General features: G+C 35.9%; 1 protein-coding gene across 1 annotated transcript; it reads right to left on the bottom strand.

The window, feature by feature from the left end:
- Positions 1-3,183: 3,183 nt before the first annotated feature.
- LOC121424060 lies at positions 3,184-16,544 on the bottom strand. The gene is made up of 12 exons (XM_041619645.1): positions 16,451-16,544; positions 15,272-15,433; positions 13,695-13,806; positions 12,500-12,609; positions 11,369-11,848; positions 10,410-10,559; positions 9,079-9,114; positions 8,091-8,256; positions 6,984-7,078; positions 5,918-6,272; positions 4,814-5,138; positions 3,184-3,552 (listed from the first exon to the last, which is right to left on the bottom strand). The coding sequence occupies exons 2-12, from the start codon at positions 15,400-15,402 to the stop codon at positions 3,383-3,385; spliced, it is 2,130 nt and encodes a 709-aa protein (XP_041475579.1). The 5' UTR covers positions 15,403-15,433; positions 16,451-16,544; the 3' UTR covers positions 3,184-3,382.
- Positions 16,545-23,863: the final 7,319 nt, after the last annotated feature.

Genomic DNA, 23,863 nt, shown 5'->3' with positions numbered 1-23,863 from the left:
ACCCTCTGAAATAGGTAACCATACTATCCCTTTTATTAAAAATATAACCTGTTTAAACATCAAATTTAACGGCTAAAAGCCCACCAAGAACAAATTAATTTAGATTAATTTAACATTAACAATTCTTTTACAAGTCCAATATCATAAGCTGAAATGAGGTAACAAATGTGATATAATCTTCTCAACAAATTTTTGTCAAGAACAATTCCCTTCAGTCTATCTTCCTAATAATTTTGGCTGTTTCGTTTGAGAAACAAGATCTCATCATCCCCTTTATGAAATACCACAATGGTAAACATCACTTTTTTTTCTTTTCAATGTTTGTCCATGTTGCTTTACATTGATAGCTATACCGTGAAACCCATCTATAGTGACCACGCAAGGGAAACGCCAAATTTGGCCTTTAATGACAGGTGACTGCAATCTAGACAGGTTCTTATATACACAATCTGCTTCCAAGGGAATCAGCTTTAGTGGTCACTATAGGCAGGTGGATGCTAAAGACAGGTTGCTATAGACAGGTTCTTATACACACAATCTGCCTCCATGGGAATCAGTTTTAGTGGTCACTATAGGCAGGTGGATGCTAAAGACAGGTTCTTAAACACAATTTACTTCCATGGGAATCAGTTTTAGTGGTCAATATCTGTAGACAGGTAGCTGCTATGGACAGGTTCTTGTACACACAATCTGTGAATCAGTTTTAGTGGTCAATATCTATAGGCAGGTGGATGCCATAGAAAGGTTCTTACACACAGTCTGCTTTCATGGGAATCAGTTTAGTGGTCAAAATATGCACATGACTGCTACAGACAAGTGGCCACTTTCACAGGTATGACTCTATGTATTGGGATCACAGCCAAAGGGAATTACATATATATTATATATGTGTGTGGGGTTCCATGATATTTGTTCCAACAATGTTCGACCTCAAATTCCACACACTAATCGAATGACCAACTTCAACTTTCGCTTACTTTCCTTATTCCGAGGTCGATTTTCTTCGTTCGAAATTGGACTAATATTGGGTTACTGAATACAATATGCCTTTGAAAACGTGATTAAATATGGAATACAATAATTTCATTCCGAAGGTCCTACTACAGGCAGAGAAGTCTTACGTAATAGCGCAGCTGTTGTTTATCTTTTCGTCCTTTGCTCAACGCTCATATACTGGCCTGTGGGGGTGAAATTGAGAGAGCGGGGATTACCCCTGGATTACTTGGCCAAGCGCGGTTGATAAGGGCTTGGAAATGATTTTTAGGAGATCCAAATGGAAAATGGGGTACAACACCGCAGTTCGCAATCCGAACTGCGGTATTGTTTCAAAGGGAAGTTTGACGTAATGAATATAAAATAACCTAGGCTAAGTAAATCCCTGGTAAGTACAGACAACTCATAATTGTACTCTATACACATTTGATCAAAATTCATCATAAAAAATTTGCAAAGCTCTTTTGACTGCCAATTAAGTTGTCATACAGATATAACACGCAACTCAACGATTTCAACACAAACAGAATATAATGTATCAAACACTGCAATTCCGTGCTGAAAAATGCTTCTTCTTTGTTCGTGAGTAAAATAGTGTTCCAAAATTGAAAAGAAAAATATCGTAAATCATATTTGATGGGTCTACCAAAGAGGAAGTCTAACTGGAAGAAAGTCTTTGCAGTGAATTCCAAACAGCCTTCACACCAACTGTGCAGCTCAGTATTAGTGACACTGGCATTACGCATCTCATAAATATTTTGTGCCGCACCTTTTCCCATTAATTCTCCAATGAGGGCGCTATGCGTCTTTTTAATTCTCACATTCCCGATTGTGTTTTTTCTGTAGAAATGTGAGAATTGTAAATACAAAGCCACTTGCTTGTTCCTGCAGGAAAGGTGCCTGACTTTTGAGAAGGTACATGTACCTTAAAAATATCAAAAGATATGTGACCCCAAGAGATGAAAAATATTGCTCCCAATCAATCCTATTATTATTCTTGTTTAACAATCAGACACAATTCATGTACTGTATATATAATATATAAAAAGCAAACTCCTATTTAATTTGTTATTTAGAAGTTCAAAAATATTAAATACTGATAAGAAAATCAGAAAGTTTATCAACCCAATAACTCCATCTTTCCCTTAAAAAATCCCATCAAGGTGAGTATAAAAGCATAATCTTGGTCTTAGTATTTTGAGCTATTTCCCTAGCAATATCAGCCTTGCTTTATACATCAGGACGACGTGTATAAGCACTTTACAGATATATTATTACATCGGTCATCGGATTCAATCAGTCATTCCTGCACACAATGAATGCACATCCACAACTCCCTGGGGAGTATTCCCAACTCCCAACTGACTCCCAACTCTTTATCAGGTCATGGCTTCAAATCCGACTCTGGGCATCACTATCCTTCAGCAAGAGGAACCAAGCAAGAATTTCTTCTTTGAAACGCAGAGCACATAATAGCTGCTCTGCTAAAGCCAGGTTAATTATACTGCATTACTGTAGAGTGCTTAAATACTTCTGATAAAGTAAGTGTTAAGCGATACATAAGCAATCATAATTATCATTACCATGGTAACTTAACCATTTCAAAAAAAGTTCAAGAGGTAGAATCACCAAATATTTTGTTGCCAGGCTCAAATAACATATGAAATATTCTTGACAAAATATTCGATAACTATAACCAAAAATATATATCATCTATGATAACCCATAGGAAATTGTGTATGAAGAGATCAAGGGCCTCTTGCACAAACAGTTAAAACTTCAAAAATCAAATGCACCTTAAATTTGTCCAACCACAAGAAAGCTTTTATCATTGATTTATTTTTAGTTGCATTTGAATGCAACTTTTTGTGCAACAGTTCCAGATGTCCTGATATATCATTATCAAGGATGATTGGGTACTACATTACAATGGGATAGACTTCGCACCTGGGAGGGATTCACAAACAGCTAAAATCAATTTATACAAAAGATAGAATCAATTAGATGAAATTAGGGTCCATCTTACAAAGAGTTACAATTGATCTATTCAACCACAACTTTGGAAAGCCAGCAACGTCAACAAAATGCATGTTCGTTCAAAAATATTTTCTAGCTGTGATGTATAATGATATTTTCATTGTTTTCTTTAAAATTCAGTGTGCTTCTCTTTGTTTACAAAGGTCGTCATGCAAATTTCCTGGAGAAAAAATTATGACATTGTTGGATTTCCATATAGTTTAAGATGATCAGATCAATTGTAACTCTTCATAGACGGGTCCCTGATTGGTTTACAGCCTCTTACAATCGATTTTAGATATTAGTTTATCACCCCATGATGCAATAAGTGAGATTTAATGTTAATAATCCTGACAACCTAGTTTCCACAGGATCACTTCTTTTTTTGCCGGAGGATTTCAATGACTGGTTGTATTGGAACCTGGTCTCCTTCATGACAACACGTCTCAATGACTCTCTTGATGTGAGAAGATGAAATCCCAAGCTGGTAAATGAGATTGTAATTGTTCACAAGCCGAAGCATCTCTTCTCTTTCCAGGCAACCTGTCATGGGAACAGAACCAGAAATCTGCATCAGTCCCGACAAGACGAAAAATGGCTAAATTCTGATCAGTATTTCATGAAATGTGCAAAGGGGGGAATTCGAACTAAGAAGGTCAATTAAAACACTATGGCCTGTATTCTGATAGCAGGTTTGACTTAAACTCAGGTTTAAAGTTGAGGTTTAAGTATGGCAAGCCAAAAGTATCAAATTTTTTATTAAGTTGTATGTTTCTTATGTTTACTGTGCTCTTTCCTGATTCATCGATGGTGAAGACAATCATCAATTTATACTAGACAATCATGAATGATTTGAGAGCCAAATGAGCTGAAGTATAAACCACAACTTTAAACCTGAGTTAAAGTTAAACCTGCTATCAGAATACAGGCCCATGTTTTTTTAATTGAAAGGGTAAATAAAATACACTGAGAGGTTAAAATTAATCTGTGACATCAATATCACAATTCAAAATCCATGGGTTAAATTTAACCCAACTTTGAAAATTTGGGCCAAAGCTTTAGTAATTTTTTGTTGAACTTAAAAGTTTAAGATAATTCAACCAATCAAAAATATATATATATATTTTTATAGAAATGCAATAAAAACAAATGAAAGGTTTTGACCCCTGAGAAGCAATGCTTGAGTAGGGGCCAACATAAAAACACATTAAAAGTATTTTACACTGCAAGGAATATACAAAATAAAGGAAAAAAAGTAAACTTCGCTGGCCATAATTGACACAAACACATTAAATCTAAATGACAGTAGTTGCAGTAAACACTGATTTCGTGAGAAAGTCTGTAAAACCAAGGTTAATTTTTACTATATCACCGTGGATCTAGATCTGGTACAGTTACATAAACTGAACTCTGTGAAATCATAAAATCTAAGCTGAAAAACGTTCACACTGAAGATTGCCAACACAGATAGGCACACGTGGGACAGTATATTATTATTGCTGGAATAAAGACCTGACGGAAGTGCCCGAATCTGCGCTTATTTTGGTTATTTCTCAGCAATTACACAATTTCTTCCAGAATCCTTTGGCACATATTTTTTATTCATACAAACAGATACTTGGGTGGTCATTATATTGGATTCTGTAAAAAGTCATTTTGAGATTGTTACCACAACTGGCATTTACCTTTAAGCACACATCAAGCACATACCTTGACATCAAAAGGAAATTATGCGGAAAAAGATGAAGAAGATAGAGAGAAAAGAGGAAACACATGAGGGAACAAATGAAGTCACTACCCTTACCACTCTTTGATGCATCTTGGCTGTAAAGCCCCTTCGCAAGATGGACGAAGCCTTTAAACCATTCCTCCCTCTCCCGCTTCTCGTTCTTCTGTCGTGACAACTTCATCACCTCCTCCTCTGCATGCCTGTGGCGATGACGTCGCTGATGCTCCTCGGCCATCCGTCTGAGTTGTTCTATCTCGTAGTCCTCCTGTTGGGGGGTAGGGGATGATGGGGGTGAGTTGATAGAGGCATGGTCCTCCGTGGGGGTGTCGTTGCGAGTGATCTCCATCTCAACATCGGTCACGTTGTTCTGTTCTTGGGCATGTCTTGATGTCTCTATTCTCTGTGGAAAAGAATGATATAGGAGTCAAAAGTAGTAAAAAGAGTATCTGAAAATAACGCTATGTCCCGTATTCTGAAGTCAGGTTTCACTTAGACCATGGTCTAACTCTGTGCTAAAATTATGGGAAGCCAAAAGTCTCAAAATTTTTATTAAGTTGTATGTTTCTTATTTTTACTGTGCTCTTTCCTTATTCATCGATGGTGAAGACGATCACTCTATGTATACTTCCAAGACAATTATGAATGATTTCAGAGCCAATTGAGCTGAATTACAATATCTCTACTGTTAGTGATTTATGTAACAATTGGCTGTCCATACTTAAACCACAACTTTAAACCTGAGTTTAAAGTTGAACCCGACTTCAGAATACGGGCCTATCACACTAAATGAGGGTGGGGGAACTAGTTTCCATGGAGTTTTTGGCCATCAAATTATGTGCTCCTTTCAAAGCAGATTTAAAGTTTATCCTAAGACCAATTCATTTTTACATATTCATTAATTAAAGATAATCAAGAAAATAAACTTTTCTTCACGAAAAATGAATTCAGATTCCCTACAGGAATTCAAATTACTAGACTAGTTGCACAAAAAATGCAAGACCTGGTGATACAAAACATTCTATGATTAAAACTAATATATGAGTTGGGAGTATGGGCATGATTACGTTTGCCAGGTTTAACATTTTTCAGATATATTTGGACATTATGTATTTATTACAGCTTTGATTTCCTAAGAATTCTCAAAGCAATTTGACTCCATGTCCCTCTTTTTTCACTCACCGCAAGGGGTTTCCTAAGCCAAGGAGGCGAGGATACTTTCTTTGGCTCCTCTGGTGTGGGTAGAACCTCCTTGATTGGTCTCTTTGGCCAAGTACTTGGTCTTCTTGGCTCTATGACAGGGGCTAATCCTCCCGCATGTGGTCTAGGCCCATCCCTAGACCTATTCCCGCTTCTCTCCCTTTGGGACCCACTGTTGATGGGACTGCTTCTGAAAGAGTTCCTGTTCCCAACGGAGCCCAAGTTATTGGGGTCTTCGGAAGCCCTTCTTTGGCTCTGACTCTGGTCCTTTTCTCCACGGGGTGTCATTGCTTCTCCAGAATCCACTCTGTCTAAAATCTCTAAGAAAGCCACCCAACTATTAAAGAGGGGGTTTTTAATCAAGAAGAAATGGAGGAAAAATTAGGAGAAAAAAAGAAAAAAGGAAATTCCATGACTTTGAACATCCTTAGATCTCACACATGCACAAAAATAACTGCTTGATAATTGCACTTTAAATTACAAGGATGAAAAACTTTGAAACAGCCAAGCCACACACAACAAAGCCTAATCTGCAAATATCATGAGACATTTGTTAAAAATAACACTTATTTTACAAAAATCAATCTATTTAAAAATAAAAATTGTGCTTTTTAATGAAATCTCAATAAATACAAACTTAAAGATCTATATCATGAATGTATTGTGTAATTTCCCAGAGAATGCTTAATTTGTGGGCAATATAAAACCCCTCTTCGATCATGTGAGCAATAATTCATATATCTTAACATTCAAATATGAATATTTGGGTAATATAAAGTTATCTAAACTTTCATTTGTATGTTTGAGGTAAAAAAGAAAACAATCATATTTTCATTAATCTTGATAATTATCTTCTTACACCTGGCGAGCATTTCATGAAAGGACTTTTCAAAAGTTTTTTTCTGACAAGTCACGCTTTATCCAACAGTTACCATAGTAACAGCATTTCACAGCCAATCAAAATCAGGGAATGTTGTCAGATCTGACAACTTGTCAGATGAAAATGTTAATGAAATGCTCCCCTGCGGTATGAAAACCTCATTCTCACCTCAGTTGGCCGTCTCCTGTATCTATTCTCTGTATCATCTTGTTTAGGAGAGAACCTTGGACTGGTATCCGATAGAAAAGAAACAGATCATCCAGCTGAAACAAAGCAATTCAAAATGGTACATTGCTCATAAACTCATCACAGATGAGTTTTACTATTAAACTACTGGAAATTTCAATTGAAAAATTTACCATTGTTTGATATTAGTTTGTATTTCATATGAAACTTCATAATTAGACGCTCATGTGCACATACAATTTTTGACATTAACCTACTTTAAAGAGTAACAGTCATACATACATACTTGCTAACATTACATGGCCATCCTTTTAAGGTACACCATGTATAATCTAGTGGAATGTCACGGTCACATTGCGCTGATTCTGTTTCCAATTGAATTCTTTGTACATTATGAAGGAATATAAATGATCTTGTGCATTCATCTGTAAATCAGGGCCCTGTTGTACAAAGAGTTACGATTGATCCAATCAACCGTAACTCTATGGAAATCCATTAGTGTCATAATTTTTTCTACGAAAAATTTGCACAATATCCTTTTTTATGCAAAGAGAAGCGCAGTGAATTTTCAAGAAAACAATGAATGCATGAATATACATCACAGCTAGAAAATATTTTGAACACACATGCATAATAGATGTTGACGTCGCTGGCCGTCCATAGTTGCGATTGATCGGATCAATTGTAACTCTTAGTACAACAGGGCCCTAATGATATCATACTATATATACCAGGCAGTTTGATTCATTTTTCAAACTCAATATGTACATCAACATGATTATAAAAATTTCCTGTACTTTCTAAAATCTTGAAACAATAATAAAGCATAGTAGTGCTTTCAGAAAGTTTCTGGGTTAGTCTATTATCATATGAGAAGTACCTTTCTGGCTGCAACAAGCTTTGCCATGTCATCTTTTCTGTATTGCTGTTTATGTTGTAATAAACAGTTTTTAGGCGTTAATTTGTTACTATTGTCATACTTATGTTACTACCTGTCACATGTTTTTAAAGCAAAGTGGAATATATTTTAATTGAACTGAGATTTAAAGTTTGCAATAAGAATCAGGAGTCATTTTTATTTTTACTTACATCTCTTCTGGAGAAAGTCCCTTGTTTATGTCGGTCTTTCTTGAGACACATCTCCCTCATGCCTTCTGTATCGATGGTCTGTTTCTTCTTGCCGTCTGTGAACTGTTCTTCCAGCATTCGGATCAACATTGCATCTTCCAACTCGGTGAAAGTTTTCAAAGGTTTTCTGTAATAAATTGAAAGGGTGCATTTTAAAAGAAAGAAATTTGAGAAATTACAGTCACCCAGTATTTTCTAGATTGAAACAATATATTATTGATTATAATATAAATTATTCTTTTATCAAAGTTTGGAGAAATTAAAAAAATATTTCAAATGATCCCATAAGCTTGATAATAAACAAAATATTTAGAAAGTGAGATATCTTCATATCATGTCTCTGTCCAACAATTCCTCATTCTTCTGAATCTCCTAATTTTGTCATTTTATTTTCACAACCAGGGGAGCGTTTCATCAACATTTTTGTTCGACAAGTTGTCAGATCTGACATCTTTCCTTGATTCTGATTGGCTGAGAGGTACTGTTACTATGGTAATTGTCGGATAAAACAGAACTTATCGGACAAAGTCCCTTCATGAAACGCTCCCCTGAAAAAAGCAAAATTAAGCAGGATTCAGTTTGTTGTATTAAACATATCTTTTTTTTAAATCAAGTACTACTTATGCCCAAAATCTTTGCTCACTTATGCTCATAATACATGCTTGACAACTTAAAATAAAAGTAATCTACATATCAAATAACAATATTTTATCATTGTTATTATCTAATCACCAATATAAACATATAAATTGTACAATGTAAATACAAAAAATTGATTTGAATAATTAAATATAAATAAGTAAAAAGAGAGAAAATGAAAAGAGAGTAAAACATATTTTTAAATTCCATATTTCTAAATTCCAAAATAGAATAAGAATTAACAACGCTTCAGGTAAAGGCTACTGGAAAGATTACTGAAAATATAAAACAATCTATGTGAGGAACTCACCTTGTAGCGAATGAAGGTTTCCATTTTTCTTGTTCTCTGTAAGGAAGAATGCAGATCAATCAAACAGTATCACATTATGACTTGGAGAAATTAGAACTCCCTTGATAAAAGTAATCACCAGGAGAGATATATCGTCGGCGTTCATCCAAACCATCATATCAGTCAATTTTGGTGTCAAAAAAATGATTTTGAGATTTTTGTAGAAAATGAAAGTAGAAGTCCTATTCTATTCATAACTAAATTTAGTTAGCAGCAATTCATTATAGTTTCTGAGTTATGAGGGGATTTTCATGGTGATGCCATTTGAACTGATGATAAAATGTGCAAATCCGATTAGAAACATGTACTGTAGTGCTAGATAGCAGAGCAAACAACAGCTGCATGCACTTGATATGCAAATGCGCGGTCAGCCACACCGTTGAATCAGCACTGAATTGACTTTGTTGTATCCCCTATGGTGTTTTTGTACAGGGAAAATCTAAACCGCTCAAACCAAAATTACAAGCATGGAGCTCTTTTGCAATATTTATTTGATCCTTGGTTTTGTGTAAAAATAAAGTTACCAATGTCAAGCAATTGTCTCGGTCTTTGCAACTATGTATTTTTCTAGCAATGAACATGTTATAAGGCTGGGGAACTAAGTGTGAAAATTATAGTAAACTTTGACATCGATTTTGTCTGAAATGGGTTTTGAACCGTTGTATGTGATACGTTTCAGATGACCGCCAATGAAATGTACATATACTACATACATGTATACAGGAGTAATTACATCACGTTCCACTGTGATACATGTAGGAATCTTTGATGGATTGTGAGTCAAATAAAAATATGCATATTTACTGATAAATTCAAATAAACAATAAGAAAAGTTATATATTATATAAGTAAGGAAATAAAAATAAGTTTTACATACATAAAAATAATGAAACGGTTTGATAATGTTGAGTATTCCAGGAGTATTATTTCATTCAATGACTCTTCAGAAGTGACAAAGTCTTTAAAAAGTGGATACAGATAATGAATTAACATTTAAAGAGGTAGACAAGTTCCAATGATGCAAATAATTAAGAGTCAGAAATATGATAATTGATTTTAAGAATTCACATACAATGCACAAACAAATGAAGGCTTACAATATTTTCTATGCTGCAAATTTTCATCTGTTTTATTTTTGTGATTTTATGTCATCATTGCGGAATTACTTGTGAATAGCTGTCCCTTCGTTGGTGGAAAACAGCAATCATGAATACAATAGCTCTCAAGAATATTATGATTAGGTGAAAAATATGAATCTGTACATTAAGATATTTCTACTAACAAATACTTACTTTCGTTTTTTCTTCTCCCTCATCTCATTAAGTTTCCTTTCTTCTTCTTTCCTCTCCTTCTCTTCCTGGTCTTCATATCTCTTGATTTGAGCATTGAGTCTTCCTAACTCAAGATCTGTTTTATCATCTCCATTTGTTTCATGCACAAACCTGTATTATTTAGAATGATAATTTTAAATTATTAAAATGATTATTTAAAATAATTTTATTATTCAAAATGATAAATGATTAAAATGTACAAGACTTCTGGCTGCTATTATTTCAAGCTTTCATCATCAGCTGGCCTCTGAATTTAAATTATTTGTTATTTTTTACATGAATTATGTCTATATCTACTTAATTGTCACCTTTGTAACTTGATCATTATGTATGTTTGATTTTATCATTGTTATAAATTTGCAATTTTGATTTATTAATAAATGCAGAAATACGTGCTTGACAAAAAGATGTTTAATCAGCTGAAATTCAATTTTTTTATATCATGATAGTACATATAGTGGAATTATATATTTAACCCTCTACATTATACTGTTTTTTATTAATCAAATTGGTCTTTTATGAATCAATGATACTTTTTCAAATATCATCCAACATTTGGGGTTGTAATTATCAATTTATTTATGATCATGTTTCAATTATTGTAAACATGCTCAAATTTTAAAGAAGTTTTCACCATAATATACTATTACTATGGCAACACAAGGAAAAAACATCTTGCCCATCTTTTCCTCAAGACTGCCCATCTTTTCCTCAAGACCAATTTGTGTGCAAAACTTCATGACAATTTGGTAAAAATTGAGGAAGTGGTTCAAACCACATGATTTATACCCAATTTTGGACACATACATGCAAATTGGTTAAAAACTGAGGAAGAAGTTCGACCTGCAAATTTGCAGAATGCTGATTCCTGCATATCCCCTTCAAACTTTGTTTGGCAGGGGTATAAAAAGTGGGCTTACTTATTCACATCATCTTCCAGTAATGTCTCTGCCTTGGCTGATCCTAGCTGTGCCCTCGCTAGAAACTGAATCAGCTTCTCATAGTTCACGTGATCAGGGTTGGACCCCTTGGCAAAGTTTGAGAAGAGCAACCTCAAGGTTTCAATCGGAATGGGCAACTTGTGTTTGTGGGCGATCATGTTCATCTGGGGTTGGTTGACGTAGCCGTGCAGTCCGTGATCGAACTCCGCGAGGTCCGTGTACATTTCCTTGAAATGCAGAGGGTCGTAGCCCACCAGGTGCTCCGAGACCTGGTCCGTCAGAGAGCGTTTGTTGCTGATTGGGGAAAGGACAGACGAGGAACCCATGTGAACCGGGAATGGCTTGTGAAGGATGTCCTTGATGTTAGGAGGGTCTTCCTGGGGCGTGTCGTCCGACCAGACATCGTCATCATCACCGTGATCGTGGCTGTGGTCAGAGGCGTGGATTGGAGGAAGGGCTCTATCCAACGACAAACAAACAAAACAGGCAAGCACAGGAATGAAAGTCATAATTGATGTCTTCCTTGAGATTCTATTCCACAAAACAGGTTTTTCCAGAAATAGCAAGATTCTAGTCTATATCTATATAGTCTATATATCTATAGTCATCTTAGGTAGATATAAACGTATTTAAAAAAAGAATCATGACCAACATGTCTAATTCTGTAATAGATTAATTCAATTCATCTCAATGTACACAGGGGTGTTGCAAGAAACTATTTTGCAATCAGTTGCAAACTCACAAGTGACAGGTGCATTTTAACCATAGCAAAGCGATTTATACTTGTTGGTGCACGAAGCAGACCAACAGTCACTTAGAAATTTGCAATTAATTCAAAGACTTCTGATTAATCTTAGGACCTAAACTTGACTTGCATGGAAATATTTCATCCACATAACCCAGAACTAACCAATACTCAAGTAATCCACTGCTTCAAACTTCTATAATCAGATTTGTGGTATTTTCCATGTTTTGCTTTTCATCAAGTCCTTCCCATTTCTTATATTTATTTTTCCAATTCTTTTTATATTGTATAAATTTTTCCATTCTATTTCATCATTCTGCCCCATTTTATAAAATAATCCTGTACACCAATAGAAAACTACTAACCTTAAAGCACCGGGCCTTCCGTCATAGTGATTGCCTTTTCCATGTATGTGTGAGTTGCTAGAGTCTCTCGGCGCTGTCTGGGAGTAGATCTTACGGTAGCTACCAGGCAACTGTAATCAAATGTATATCACAGGGCTCGAATTAAGAATTTAAAGGGGCAAGGCCATTTTTTAAAAGGGCACTTAAGGGAAAGGGCAGGCAGTTTTCACTTTATGGGACATCCAAGGCCACCAAAAAAGGGCATCAATAATAAATGCACTTTTCAATGGGGCACATGCACTGGATTACCGCAGGGCACCAAGGCCACAGCAAAAAAGGGCAGTTATTTTGGCCTTAAGTCTACAAATATTTGAAAGGGCATCAAGGCCATTTCTGAGGGCATCTAAGGCCATGGCCTTGGATGGCCTTGGATTAATTCGAGCCCTGATATCATCAATGAAATTATAGTAGCCGATTTTTATGTCTTGACTATCTTATTTGCGTAATCAAAATAGCATCAGAATGGAAAATTTTGGAGCTGTTTGTATGTCTTATGGTATAGTCCTAGTAGGTTTAGATTTAAAAGAATGTAGTTTCAATTTCACAACTATTTCATGAGAAAGTCTTTAAAATCAAGGTTATTTGTCACAATATTATCATAAATTCAGATTTGGTACATTAATGCAAAGTTATCTTTGTGAAATCATGAAATCTTAGCTGAAAACTGAAAAACACTCACAATCAGCATATTTGGGACAGTTTATTAATAATGGTTGGAAAAATACCTGACATTTGATGGATTTCTGCATTTAATTTGCTCATTTCTAAGCAATTACACATTTTCTTCCGGAGCCATTTTGCATATATTTTTTCTATTTATAGAGTGTACAGTATACTTGTGTTATTGAATGTTAAACATATTTCTGTGATCCCCACAGATTGATTAGTCATACCAGAATTACTGCAATTTTGGTTGCGTATCACTATGGTGCACTTTGGTGAGTAAAATTTTTTCAAAGTCATTTTCAAATTAATCCTATTCCCCAATGTTTACCATTCTAGGGTAAAGACTTTTTTCCAGCATATTCATATAAAAAAAATAAACCAAGCTTTGTTTGGATTCTTTTCCTTTCTGATCTCTTAGGGAAGAAAAGTGTGTACAATGATTCAAATGAAAAGTGAATGAAACAATTTTAGGGTTAGGGTCTTTACTTACATCATCTGGGGTGTTGTTGAAGCTACTGTGGTTGCTCTCATTGACAGGAGGTTGATACTGCATGGGAGGGGTGCCATGAGGGCCCGATTGAAGAGAGTCTGAAGATGTCCGACTATCAAGGGGTCAAAGTTCACAGAAATATGATGATGAAAATATAATTAATAATGAACATATTGCCTGACACATTGATACTCCTCCAAATCGATCAAAAAGTTTCAAAAATCATGTGCATGTAAAATTTACATTTTTCAACGAAAATTTCTAGAGTAAAACATTTGTTAAAGACTAAGGCATTTGTACATGTACTTTTGTGAAGAAAGTCGTATTCCTGATAAATGAATACCAAGTTCCATTTTCATAAATCATGTGATCTTTGCATTATTGTTAGGAATATAGCTGATCTTCAGTAAATTTAAAGAGAAAAGTGACAATAAAAATCTAATGAATGTTCAAGAAGAAAAGTTTGTGCGAAGTGAATTCTTATCTAATTTACTAGATAACACATCCAATAAACAAAAAGATGCCATAAGACATATCAAGAATTTTAAGATGATTTTTAATATTTTTCATGGTTGATAGATTGATTGATAAGGTTGATAAGGTAAATTTCCAACATATAGTCCTGAAAAGGAATGTTACTAGGTTATCTTCCTTGGCTGATTGTAGATCTGATAAAATATAATTAGTCATAAACTATTATACCGATCTCAAAATTATGAACTCCATCCACATTTTCAAGTTGTGCTCCAGTGGATTTCATTCCCACTTTTAAATCGAGGACTGTAGAAATTCAAAAAAATTCAAATGTGCTAGACTGGAACCAGATGTAGTTTATGGGTACCTGAAAGGAACATTCATTCATTGGAGTGCTTGTGTATTGGGAGCTTGGGTAATATCAAAGAAATAGTCAGTGCCTTAAAAGCACTGCAAAATGATTTCAAACTCTTGGGTAATTAATATCGAAGAAATAGTCAGTGCCTTAAAAGCACTGCAAAATGATTTCAAACTCTTGATAAATTGCATTCAAGGAAAAGTTAACCCTGAAATAAAGTTTGGTGCAAAAATAGCAGAAATAATAATAACAAAAATCCATCAAAGATTAAAAAAGTTATTAGAATTTTAAGTTTTTGATTTGTGATGTCATAAACGATCAGCTGTATGTAATATAAAGTGCTTAAATTTAAATTTTTTAACGGTTTGTGATGATTTATTGTTTTATTTTTAGGGACAGGTGTAAAATGATTTGCCTATTGATATACAAAGGTACACTAAATACCATTTTCATTTTTTGAGAAAATGGCATTTTCTTTGGGTTTTTTTACTATACAATATGTAGAAAAGCTGCTTGCATATGACGTTACATATAAAATAATTAAAATTCTCATAATTTTTTAATTCTTTCATGGATTTTTCTCAAAACTTTGGCGATATTATTGATTTTTTTCTGTTATTTTAACTATAATTTTTTTTTTTCAGGATGAACTTCCCTTGTCATCTTGGACACAAAATTCCCACAATATAAGATCACTGTCCCATAACACATGCGTGCTTTCACTGCTTTCTAAAAAAATGCTTACCTTGCAGGAGGGGTCCTTTCAGCTACTTCAACCGTTTTTCCGCCGATGATCTTGGTCTTGACCGACGGTTGAATGTCCGTCCCGAACGGAGCATTCCTTGCCGTTGACGCTGCATTAGCTCGTCTACTCATGTTGGCCACTCCTGGTCCATCCTTTTATACTCTAAAAATAAAAGAGATAAATACAGAGATGCCAAGTTCAAAACCAGCGATGTAAGAGTTTTTAGACAGGGAACATGTCTAGCTGGTGATCAGCAATGATGCCCAATCAAGCAATTGTTTACCATGGCAAGAGCCAAAATGGGAGCATAACATAACTATCAAAATTTTGTTACGGCAATTTTTCAAAAAAATAACTTGGTCTAGAATTTGAGAAGATAGTCTGACATGATAATTGATGGATTTCGATAATGATTTTGTCAAAATTACATGCGGAAAATAAACTTTTATTTTGAAGTTAAACTGAAATCTGCCTACTGCGTGCCAAGGTGTGAAAGTGAACTGGATCTCCAAGTCCAAAGGACCAAACCTCAGTCATGTCTCATGACTTGATCATCGACATCACCCATATTGGAATTAAGGCCCAGGCCAGCCCCAGGTTTTTCTTTTAAACATTGATAGGGCCTAAATGTTTGGACCTCATTGGTACTAGGAGTGCCTAGGCCTACAAAAATAAAACGTAAAAAAACAAAAACTTTTTTTTAGTATTTATTACTTTACATCATAGTTCATACATGCAATCAATCATGGAAGAAATTATGGTTCTAATTTATTTATAAGTATTTGTGAATTATTTTTTACTCTCCACTGCACAGGCAAGAAGCCTGCATCTACAGCCACAGGGCGCAGGCCTGTGAGTGTGCAGTGACAGTGGTCCACTGCCCACCTCGGCCTCGGACACCGGAGGACGAGGTCAGCTCAGCGGCCCGACACTCAGTCGCGGAGCCCGGGTGTTACGTGGTCGACCCTGGTCAGGTCCCTGCCCCTGGGCTGGCTGGCAGCCAGTGCCAGTGCCTGTGGCTGTGCTGGTGGCTGGTCGATAGAGAAAATCTCACGAACATATTTGGAATAACAATGCACGTAACATCCAATAAACACCTTAAATGACTAGAAATATATGATGTGATTGATGATAGTATGGAATTCATTTTTCATTTCTTAAAATCAAGCAAAATATTACCTATTATCTACCAAAAATCTGTCGTCAGCTGCCGTGTTGTTGTGCTACCTGGCTACGCAACGCTTACTGAGAAATTTTAATGGATATTACCAAATCTTGCATGCTGTTATCAACCTTCTCTAGTATAGTAGACAGGGGAGATATAAAACGTGAGTTTTACCAGTCTTTAGTGAGCAATTTGTAAACGTAGAGGGCGAGTTGTTTGTGAAGTTTTTTTTTTGGGGGGGGGGGAGGATATGGATTATGGGATGTATGTGACATGATTCGGGTTTTCTGAGCGACTGACTAAAGAAAAACAGGATTTAGTCATTGTATTGCTAGAAAAAACACGTTTTAATGAGAAAATAAAAAAGGCAAGTTGTATGATTTGAGTGATACCTTAATGAGATGAATACTTCACAACTTCAAATTTGCCAATATATTTCTTCCAGTGAATGGTGATTTATGCTCGCTGAAGGAAGATGGAGATGAGTTCCATTATTTATTTGCGTGTTCTTTCTTTAGTAAAGAAAGACAGGTGTACATACCCAAATAATATTTTATAAGACCTTGTGTTTACCAAATGCATGGGTAGATTGTTTAGTGTAGATAAAAGGTGTCATTTGAAAACAACTTGTAAAATCATTAGAATAGACCTACTGCTCTAAATCATTTTAAGGAAAGGCTTTTTGATAATTCTACAGTTACCAGAGGGAATGTAACTACTAGAGGGTGGTAGTTTGGTTAATCATTAATAACCAATGTGTTTTACAATGCAATCATGCTCAACAGAACATTAAAGTATAGCGGATTTTGTTGTTGTTGTTGTATTAGCCTTTTGCAAAATGTACTTTTTACAATGCTAACAATAATATTGTATGAATCAGTGTAACATGTGTAATGTTCCATTTTATACACATATTCATTATTGTAAATATGTTCTTACTCCAATCGGGGTCGTGAGAGTTTGATAAAATATTATCTTATATCCTTTCCCGGGGGGGGGGGCACTTACATTGACGAGTGGATACCATGCGCGACCAAAAAAACACGTAAAAAGGATGTCTTTTTCAAGATAGGGCACGTTACGTACGTAACGTGATAAGGGTGTCAAAAACACAAAAATACTGAAAAAAGGGTATCTATTTCGCTAGGAAAATTACGTGTTTAGGGTCAAATTTGCGGGGATGATAAAACAAAATTAAAATGTTTTATAAAGGATGTCCTTTTTGCCTCAACACTTCGTGTTTAGAGTCCGATTTGCGCGAGGTGTAGAAGGTGGGGTCGTACTAAACCAAATAAGATAAAGCCGACGACCGAAGGACCTGTAACAATAAAACATTCCTGTACTTGTTTAGGGGTTCATTTCAGGGAAGATTTGCCAAGAGTATCGTTTTGTTTCCAATACTCGTTAAGGGTAGGGTTTCACACGCCAATACTTGTTAAGGGGTGCACTTTCAGAATATGGAAATTACGTGTTTAGGGTGCTTTTCGCGACCCCATGGTCGCGCATGGTATCCACTCGTGAATGGAAGTGCCCCCCCGGGATCCTTATCCAACATGGACAGATTAAAAGAGCTCGAGTCCAACCCTCAAAATGTTGAATTAAATCAATAAAGAAAAATCAGAAAAGAATGACAAAAAAAATAAAGTTTCATCAAAATTTGATGTAAAATAAAAAAATTGCGGCATTTGAAAGTTTATTTATTTTTTTACAAAATGGTTATATGCACATAATCAGTGACATGCAATTAAGAGATTCGATGATGTCCCTATTCATTGCTTTTTTAAAAGAAGTTTGAAAATGCAATATTTCTATTTTTAGAGATCAGATAAGAATAGGCCTATTTCATATTTTACAAAGAATAGTGAATCAGTAACATTTTCAGTCCCCATTTGTATATATCGACCAGGATAAATTTCATAACTTTCTTATTTTACATCCGATTTTGATGAAATATTTAGTGTTAATTATGCTTATTGGATTCTCCCTTTAAATTCAATTTTTTTTTATGTTGGGATGGACTTGTCCATTAAAGTTTTTTTTTTATATTATAAGTTTGTTGTACGAATCTTCTTCTATTCATTTTATTTATGGTCCTTAATTAATATGGGCTTGCTTTCATACGCATGAGATCAAAACTTTCACAAAAATAATGAGAACATTTGCAATTAGATGAAATTTCATTCGAATTTTAATAAATCAAGATATCATTTTCATAATCAAGGATCCCTTTATGGCGCATTCAGTGTGCATGCCTACATTCAGGGCCTATAAGGGACATACTACATTGTAATAACTTCACACACTCTTTAATGATGAAATATCACTGATTATGAAATTGCGAATTCGTATGAGACATTTTTCGGACATAACGTCGTATAATTTTATTATACGACGTCATGTTTAAATTGAATCAATTTATCTTGTACTTATTTGTATTATGTTGAAGAATGGAAAATAAACTGAATTGAATTGATAAACTGAGGAATAATTTTTAAAACAGGACGGGTTTTATATCAAGTCTCTCAGTAAAAAGCGGCAGGCACAAAGATAATCATTCAGAAATCGTTTTAAAATCTTGCTTAATTGGCACGGACAGGGGAGCTTCTATATATCAGCATTTGTCGTCTGACGAGTTGCCATATTTGAAAGGCTTTCTATAATGTTTTGATTGGCTCAGGAGCACTAGAAAGTGTCAGACAAAATAGGTTTATTCATTGGCGGCGGAAGCCAAAAAAAATTAGGGGGGGGGGGTCCACCTGAAATTTTGGGATGGTCACAGCTAAAAGTTTGACAAGCAAAACTAAAAAAAAAAAATAGGCGGGGGGACAGGACCCCCCGCCCCCCCTTCCGCCACCTATGGGTCTATTATCAGGGGCCGCGGAAGCGGGGGGGGGGTCTTCAGCCCCAAAACCCGTGTAAAAAAACGTAGAAATGACCACAGGCCAATCCGGGCCGCCAATAGACACATCGATCTTTTCGGGAGGCATGATTATTGTTCTCTTTATAAGTTAATAATGATTAATGATTATATCTTAAACATTACATCAGTATTCTTGATTTTTCATCCTCGGAGTTCAAAATTTTGAACTCCGAAAGTCTGCTGGTATGCTGCGGGATTAAGGAAGGTTAACCATAGTTTTCCTTGGCACAATCATAGGCGGCGGAAGCGGGGGGGGGGGGCGTGTCCCCCCTAAATTTTAGGTTGGGGGGGACGGTCCCCCCCCTAAATTTTTTTTTGCTAACCTTTTTTTTTTTTTTTTTTTGCTTGTCAATTTTTTTCCCTGCGTCCCCCCTAAATTCACGTGGACCCCCATTTAAACGAGTGTTGTCCCGCCTAAAATTTAGGTTGATTACCTTTTTTTTTTTTTTTTTGCTTGTCAAAAATTTCTGGAGCGCTTGTCCAATTTTTTTACATGTGTCCATCCCAAAATTTCAGGTAGACACCCCCCAAATTTTTTTCCTTCCGCCGCCAATGGGCACAATACCCAATTATAGGGTTCATTTGTCTTTTTAAGTGTGTGGATGTGCGGCCTAATGTACACTGGTGAGGTGACACCCCCGGCACACCCCATTCCCACACGCCGGGCGATCGAGCAGCGTAAATGAAAAGAACAAAATATATTTTTTTCTTCTTTTGGAAGATTCTGTCTGAGGAAGAGTGGCTGATATAGGTTATACATCAGGGAGGCATTGTTCCTCTGATTTTTTTTAAAAGTAAAAAAGCACATTGGCGGCGGAAGCCAAAAATTTTAGGAGGGGACAACCAAAAAATTTTTGACAAGCAAAAAAAAAAAAGGTTCTCAACCCAAAAAATTTAGGGGGGACGTAGGAAAATAAATTGACAAGCAAAAAAAAAAAAGAAAAAAAAAGGTCATCAACAACAAATTAAGGGGGGACCGTCACCCCTTCTAAAATTTAGGGGGGGACACTTCCCCCGTCCCCCCGCTTCCGCCGCCTATGAGAAAGTAAGACCTACCATCAATGATGCTGGAAAATAAAAAGAGGACCCCACCGTCCCCACGTACCCCTAACCCCCCCCCCGAAGTAGGTCTATAGCATCCCTATCTTGATAAACAAAGAAACTTTGCTCCTCCCCCCGCGTATACTCCAATCAAAATATTGTTTATCGCATGATCTCTGTATAACCTATACAAAGACAGGATAATTTATTCAAACATATATGTACCCGATAGACCACAGATTTGTTTATCAAGAGGGATGGCGCCATTTTAACATGATTAAAGGACAAGTCCATCATCTTCAAGTTTATTTGAATAAAAACGAACATGCTTAACCACTAAAATTCATCAAAATCGGAAGTAAGATAATGAAGAAAGCTGGCTTGCGATATATTTTTCACAAAAAGTCAATGACATAGCCTGGATGATGTTCCTCACTCACTTTTTGTGTTTTTCATCTCTTGAATTATAAGTATTTAAATGTTTGAAGATCTGACAATTAGGGAAATTTTGATTGAAGTATATAAAATGTTAAAAGAATGGTAATTCCACATATTCATGGAGGATAAAGTTATGCCTTTCCCTTTTTTCTTATTTTGCATTTTAATATATATTCAAGAAACATTTTGTATAAAGGCTTCAGCCAGGCGCGTACGCAGGATTTTTGAAAGGGGGGGGGGGGTTTCGAGCTGATTTTTTTTAATCTCCCGCCCAGTCTCTAAAAAGTGATGATCGGGGGGGGGGGGGAGGTGATGACTTTTTTTTTCTTTTTTTTCAGCGCTGCAAATAAGACAATAACATTTAAGTGGGGATGGGTATGTAACAGTGCGGTCATGACCCGCGAGCGAGCAGAAATGTTCTCGTTTTTGCGTTGAAAACATCATATATACCTTTTTGTCAATAGTTTGTTGGTATCATAGTCGATGCTACATGTCCTTCGGATCGTAGCACTCATGATATGGCCAACCGCGTAGCCAGGATTTCATTTTGGAGGGGGTAAATGCACCGAAGCGCGCTCCCTAGGGGGTGGGTGCAGGGAGGGGGAGTTTCCCCCTCCCGCGCGAAGCGCGAAGCTTTTAGTGTTTCATAAATTGAAATGAAAAGGAGCCTTTTCTCTTGTTTCTAGTACCTCCAATTCGGTTGACTATATTGTGATTTTGAACCTTGTTTTCAAAAGTGATTGTACACGCACAAGGAGGAAATTAAAATGATAATAACTCCGCGCGAAGCGCGGAAGCTAAAGTGATTTATCAATTTTTCTTGCCATAAAAAGGGTCCCGAGAAAAGGGTATTCTCAAAGAAATATTGAAACTTTCTTTGGAAAGATCAGATTTGATTACAAACAATTTAGCATCAGTGCATATTTTTAACTCGCAAAACAGAGGAGAAGATTGGTAGAGGAAGATATTCCTCCCCGCGATGAGCAATGAAACTCTGAAATTTCAAAGGGCGGACGTTTCATCAAATGTAGATATCTCTAATACCCAATCGTCTCTAATTCAATTGATTTTCTAAGATTATTGAACTTCATTACAAGGAAAATAGTGCGCATAAAGTTGAAACTTCTGTGATTTATTGAAATTATCTATCTATATAATAAAGGATGATTATTTTTTTTACTTATCCTGAAGCGCTTCATTTTGAATATAAAGAAACTTAAGTGTCATTCAAACTGAGGGCGCAAAACAGGACAGGAGATGAATGTATACAGGGAAATGACATGAAGTTTAATACAATTTGATAAAAAAAAATATTGTACTTTTTTATTTAATACGACACGAATTCCATATACCTTCCTCTTTTTAAATTAGGAACCTGTTTGCCCCCAAATTATGGTTGTTTATAGTAATGAGCTGAAAAGCGGGAGAAGCTGACTTTATGGAGGTGACGGCAGAAACTGATATAAAGATTTTACCCGCTCGGAGCCGACCAGACCAGAAGTTGCACGATCAATTGAAAAAAAAAGATAACTTCATACATTTACTTCGGCCTAACCTTACTCAAATTCATGCCCTAATGTATACAATTTTAACTTTAACTGGCAAGAAGCACATAGCTGAGGTGGAAAAACAGGGTTAGAGAAAAGGTGGGGGAACAATGGAGAACTTCAATATTGTCATTTAACCGCGCGCAGCGCGGAAGCAAAATTCATATATGAATTTAAAGCAAGAAGAGTAAAGGAGTTTCTCTTTTGAGAAAAGAATAAAGAATAAATAGAAAAAACACAAAGCTACCTTTCTTCCCTTTCCTTCCTTCCCTTTTCCTTTTCTCCTCTCCTTTTTTCCCTTCTATTTTTTCCTTTTTGGGGACGTTTGGGGGGGCGACCGCCCCCTGGCTACGCGCCTGGATATGGCCTTGATCAGAACACTAGAAACTTGAGAAATGTCATGAATAATTACGAGCGAGCGGAGCAAGCGAGCCGAAATGTTTGCGTTTTTCCGTCAAAACATACAATTCTTCTCAATAGCTTGTTGGTAATGATTATATATTAGTTGATGATACATGTCCTTCTGCTCGTAAGTCTCATGATATGGCCTTGATCAAGAGACTAGAAACTTAAGAAATTTCATAAATGATTACGAGCGAGCGGAGTGAGCGAGCCGAAATTTTCGCGTTTTCCCGTCAAAACATACATTTCTTGTCAATAGTTTGTTAGTAAATCAAGTATTAGTCGATGCTACATGTCCTTCTATTCGTAACACTCATAATACGGCCTTGAACAGGAGACTAGATACTTATGGAATTTCATAAATTATTACGAGCGAGCTAACCGACATTTTAGCGTTTTCCGTCATTTTGGTTTTCATATTGGTAAAACATATTTTGTAAGAAAACGTATGTCTTTGTCTTGGTTCACTTGTATTCATAAGTATACATCATGATAATCATGTATGGCCTTGTTAATGGCGATACCGTGATCATGTCGGCGACATGCGGAAATAAAAGATATAATAAAATGGAGCGAGCGAAGCGAGCGGAAATTTTTTCTGTGTTTTTGGTCGGAAACATGAGATTCTGTTCATTATTGCTGTCATATACATTATTGGGTAGGGGAACTGTCCGTAACCAGACCAAGGAGTTATCAGGCTCTTGCCCGATAACTCCTTGACCAGACCGACCTCTGGGGAGACAAGCAAGCAAGCAAAAAAAAAAAAAAAAAAAAAAAAAAAAAAAAAAAAAAAAAAAAAGGAAACGAAAAAGGGGGGGGGGGGGTTTGAACCCCCGAACCCCCCCTTGCGTACGCGCCTGGCTTCAGCCTGCTCTGATGTCAAATCCCACCACATTATGATTCGAACTGAATTGTTTGATTTACCTGTAATTTTTTTTTATTGTACAGGCATATGAATTTTTACATCAGATGTGGAAATAAATTTGAATTGAAATGGAATAAAATCCCGAATAAAACTTTGTGTTACATGTGAACAAGGAGAAAATTAATAAGCCTATTTTATGCAAAATGTAGTCCCA

The sequence above is a fragment of the Lytechinus variegatus genome, chromosome 11 (assembly GCF_018143015.1).
Source record: "Lytechinus variegatus isolate NC3 chromosome 11, Lvar_3.0, whole genome shotgun sequence".
Classification (NCBI taxonomy): Eukaryota; Metazoa; Echinodermata; class Echinoidea; order Temnopleuroida; family Toxopneustidae; genus Lytechinus; species Lytechinus variegatus.
This window is presented reverse-complemented; position numbering and strand designations above follow the sequence as displayed.

Bases quoted from the DNA above. Each gene is read 5' to 3' on its own strand.
- LOC121424060 (XM_041619645.1), bottom strand. From the start codon at position 15,402: ATGAGTAGACGAGCTAATGCAGCGTCAACGGCAAGGAATGCTCCGTTC. The intron at 6,273-6,983 runs GTGAGAATGAGG...CCTCTTTAATAG, and splicing joins ACAGGAGACGGCCAACTGAG to TTGGGTGGCTTTCTTAGAGA. The intron at 3,553-4,813 runs GTAAGGGTAGTG...TTCCCATGACAG, and splicing joins CCAAGATGCATCAAAGAGTG to GTTGCCTGGAAAGAGAAGAG.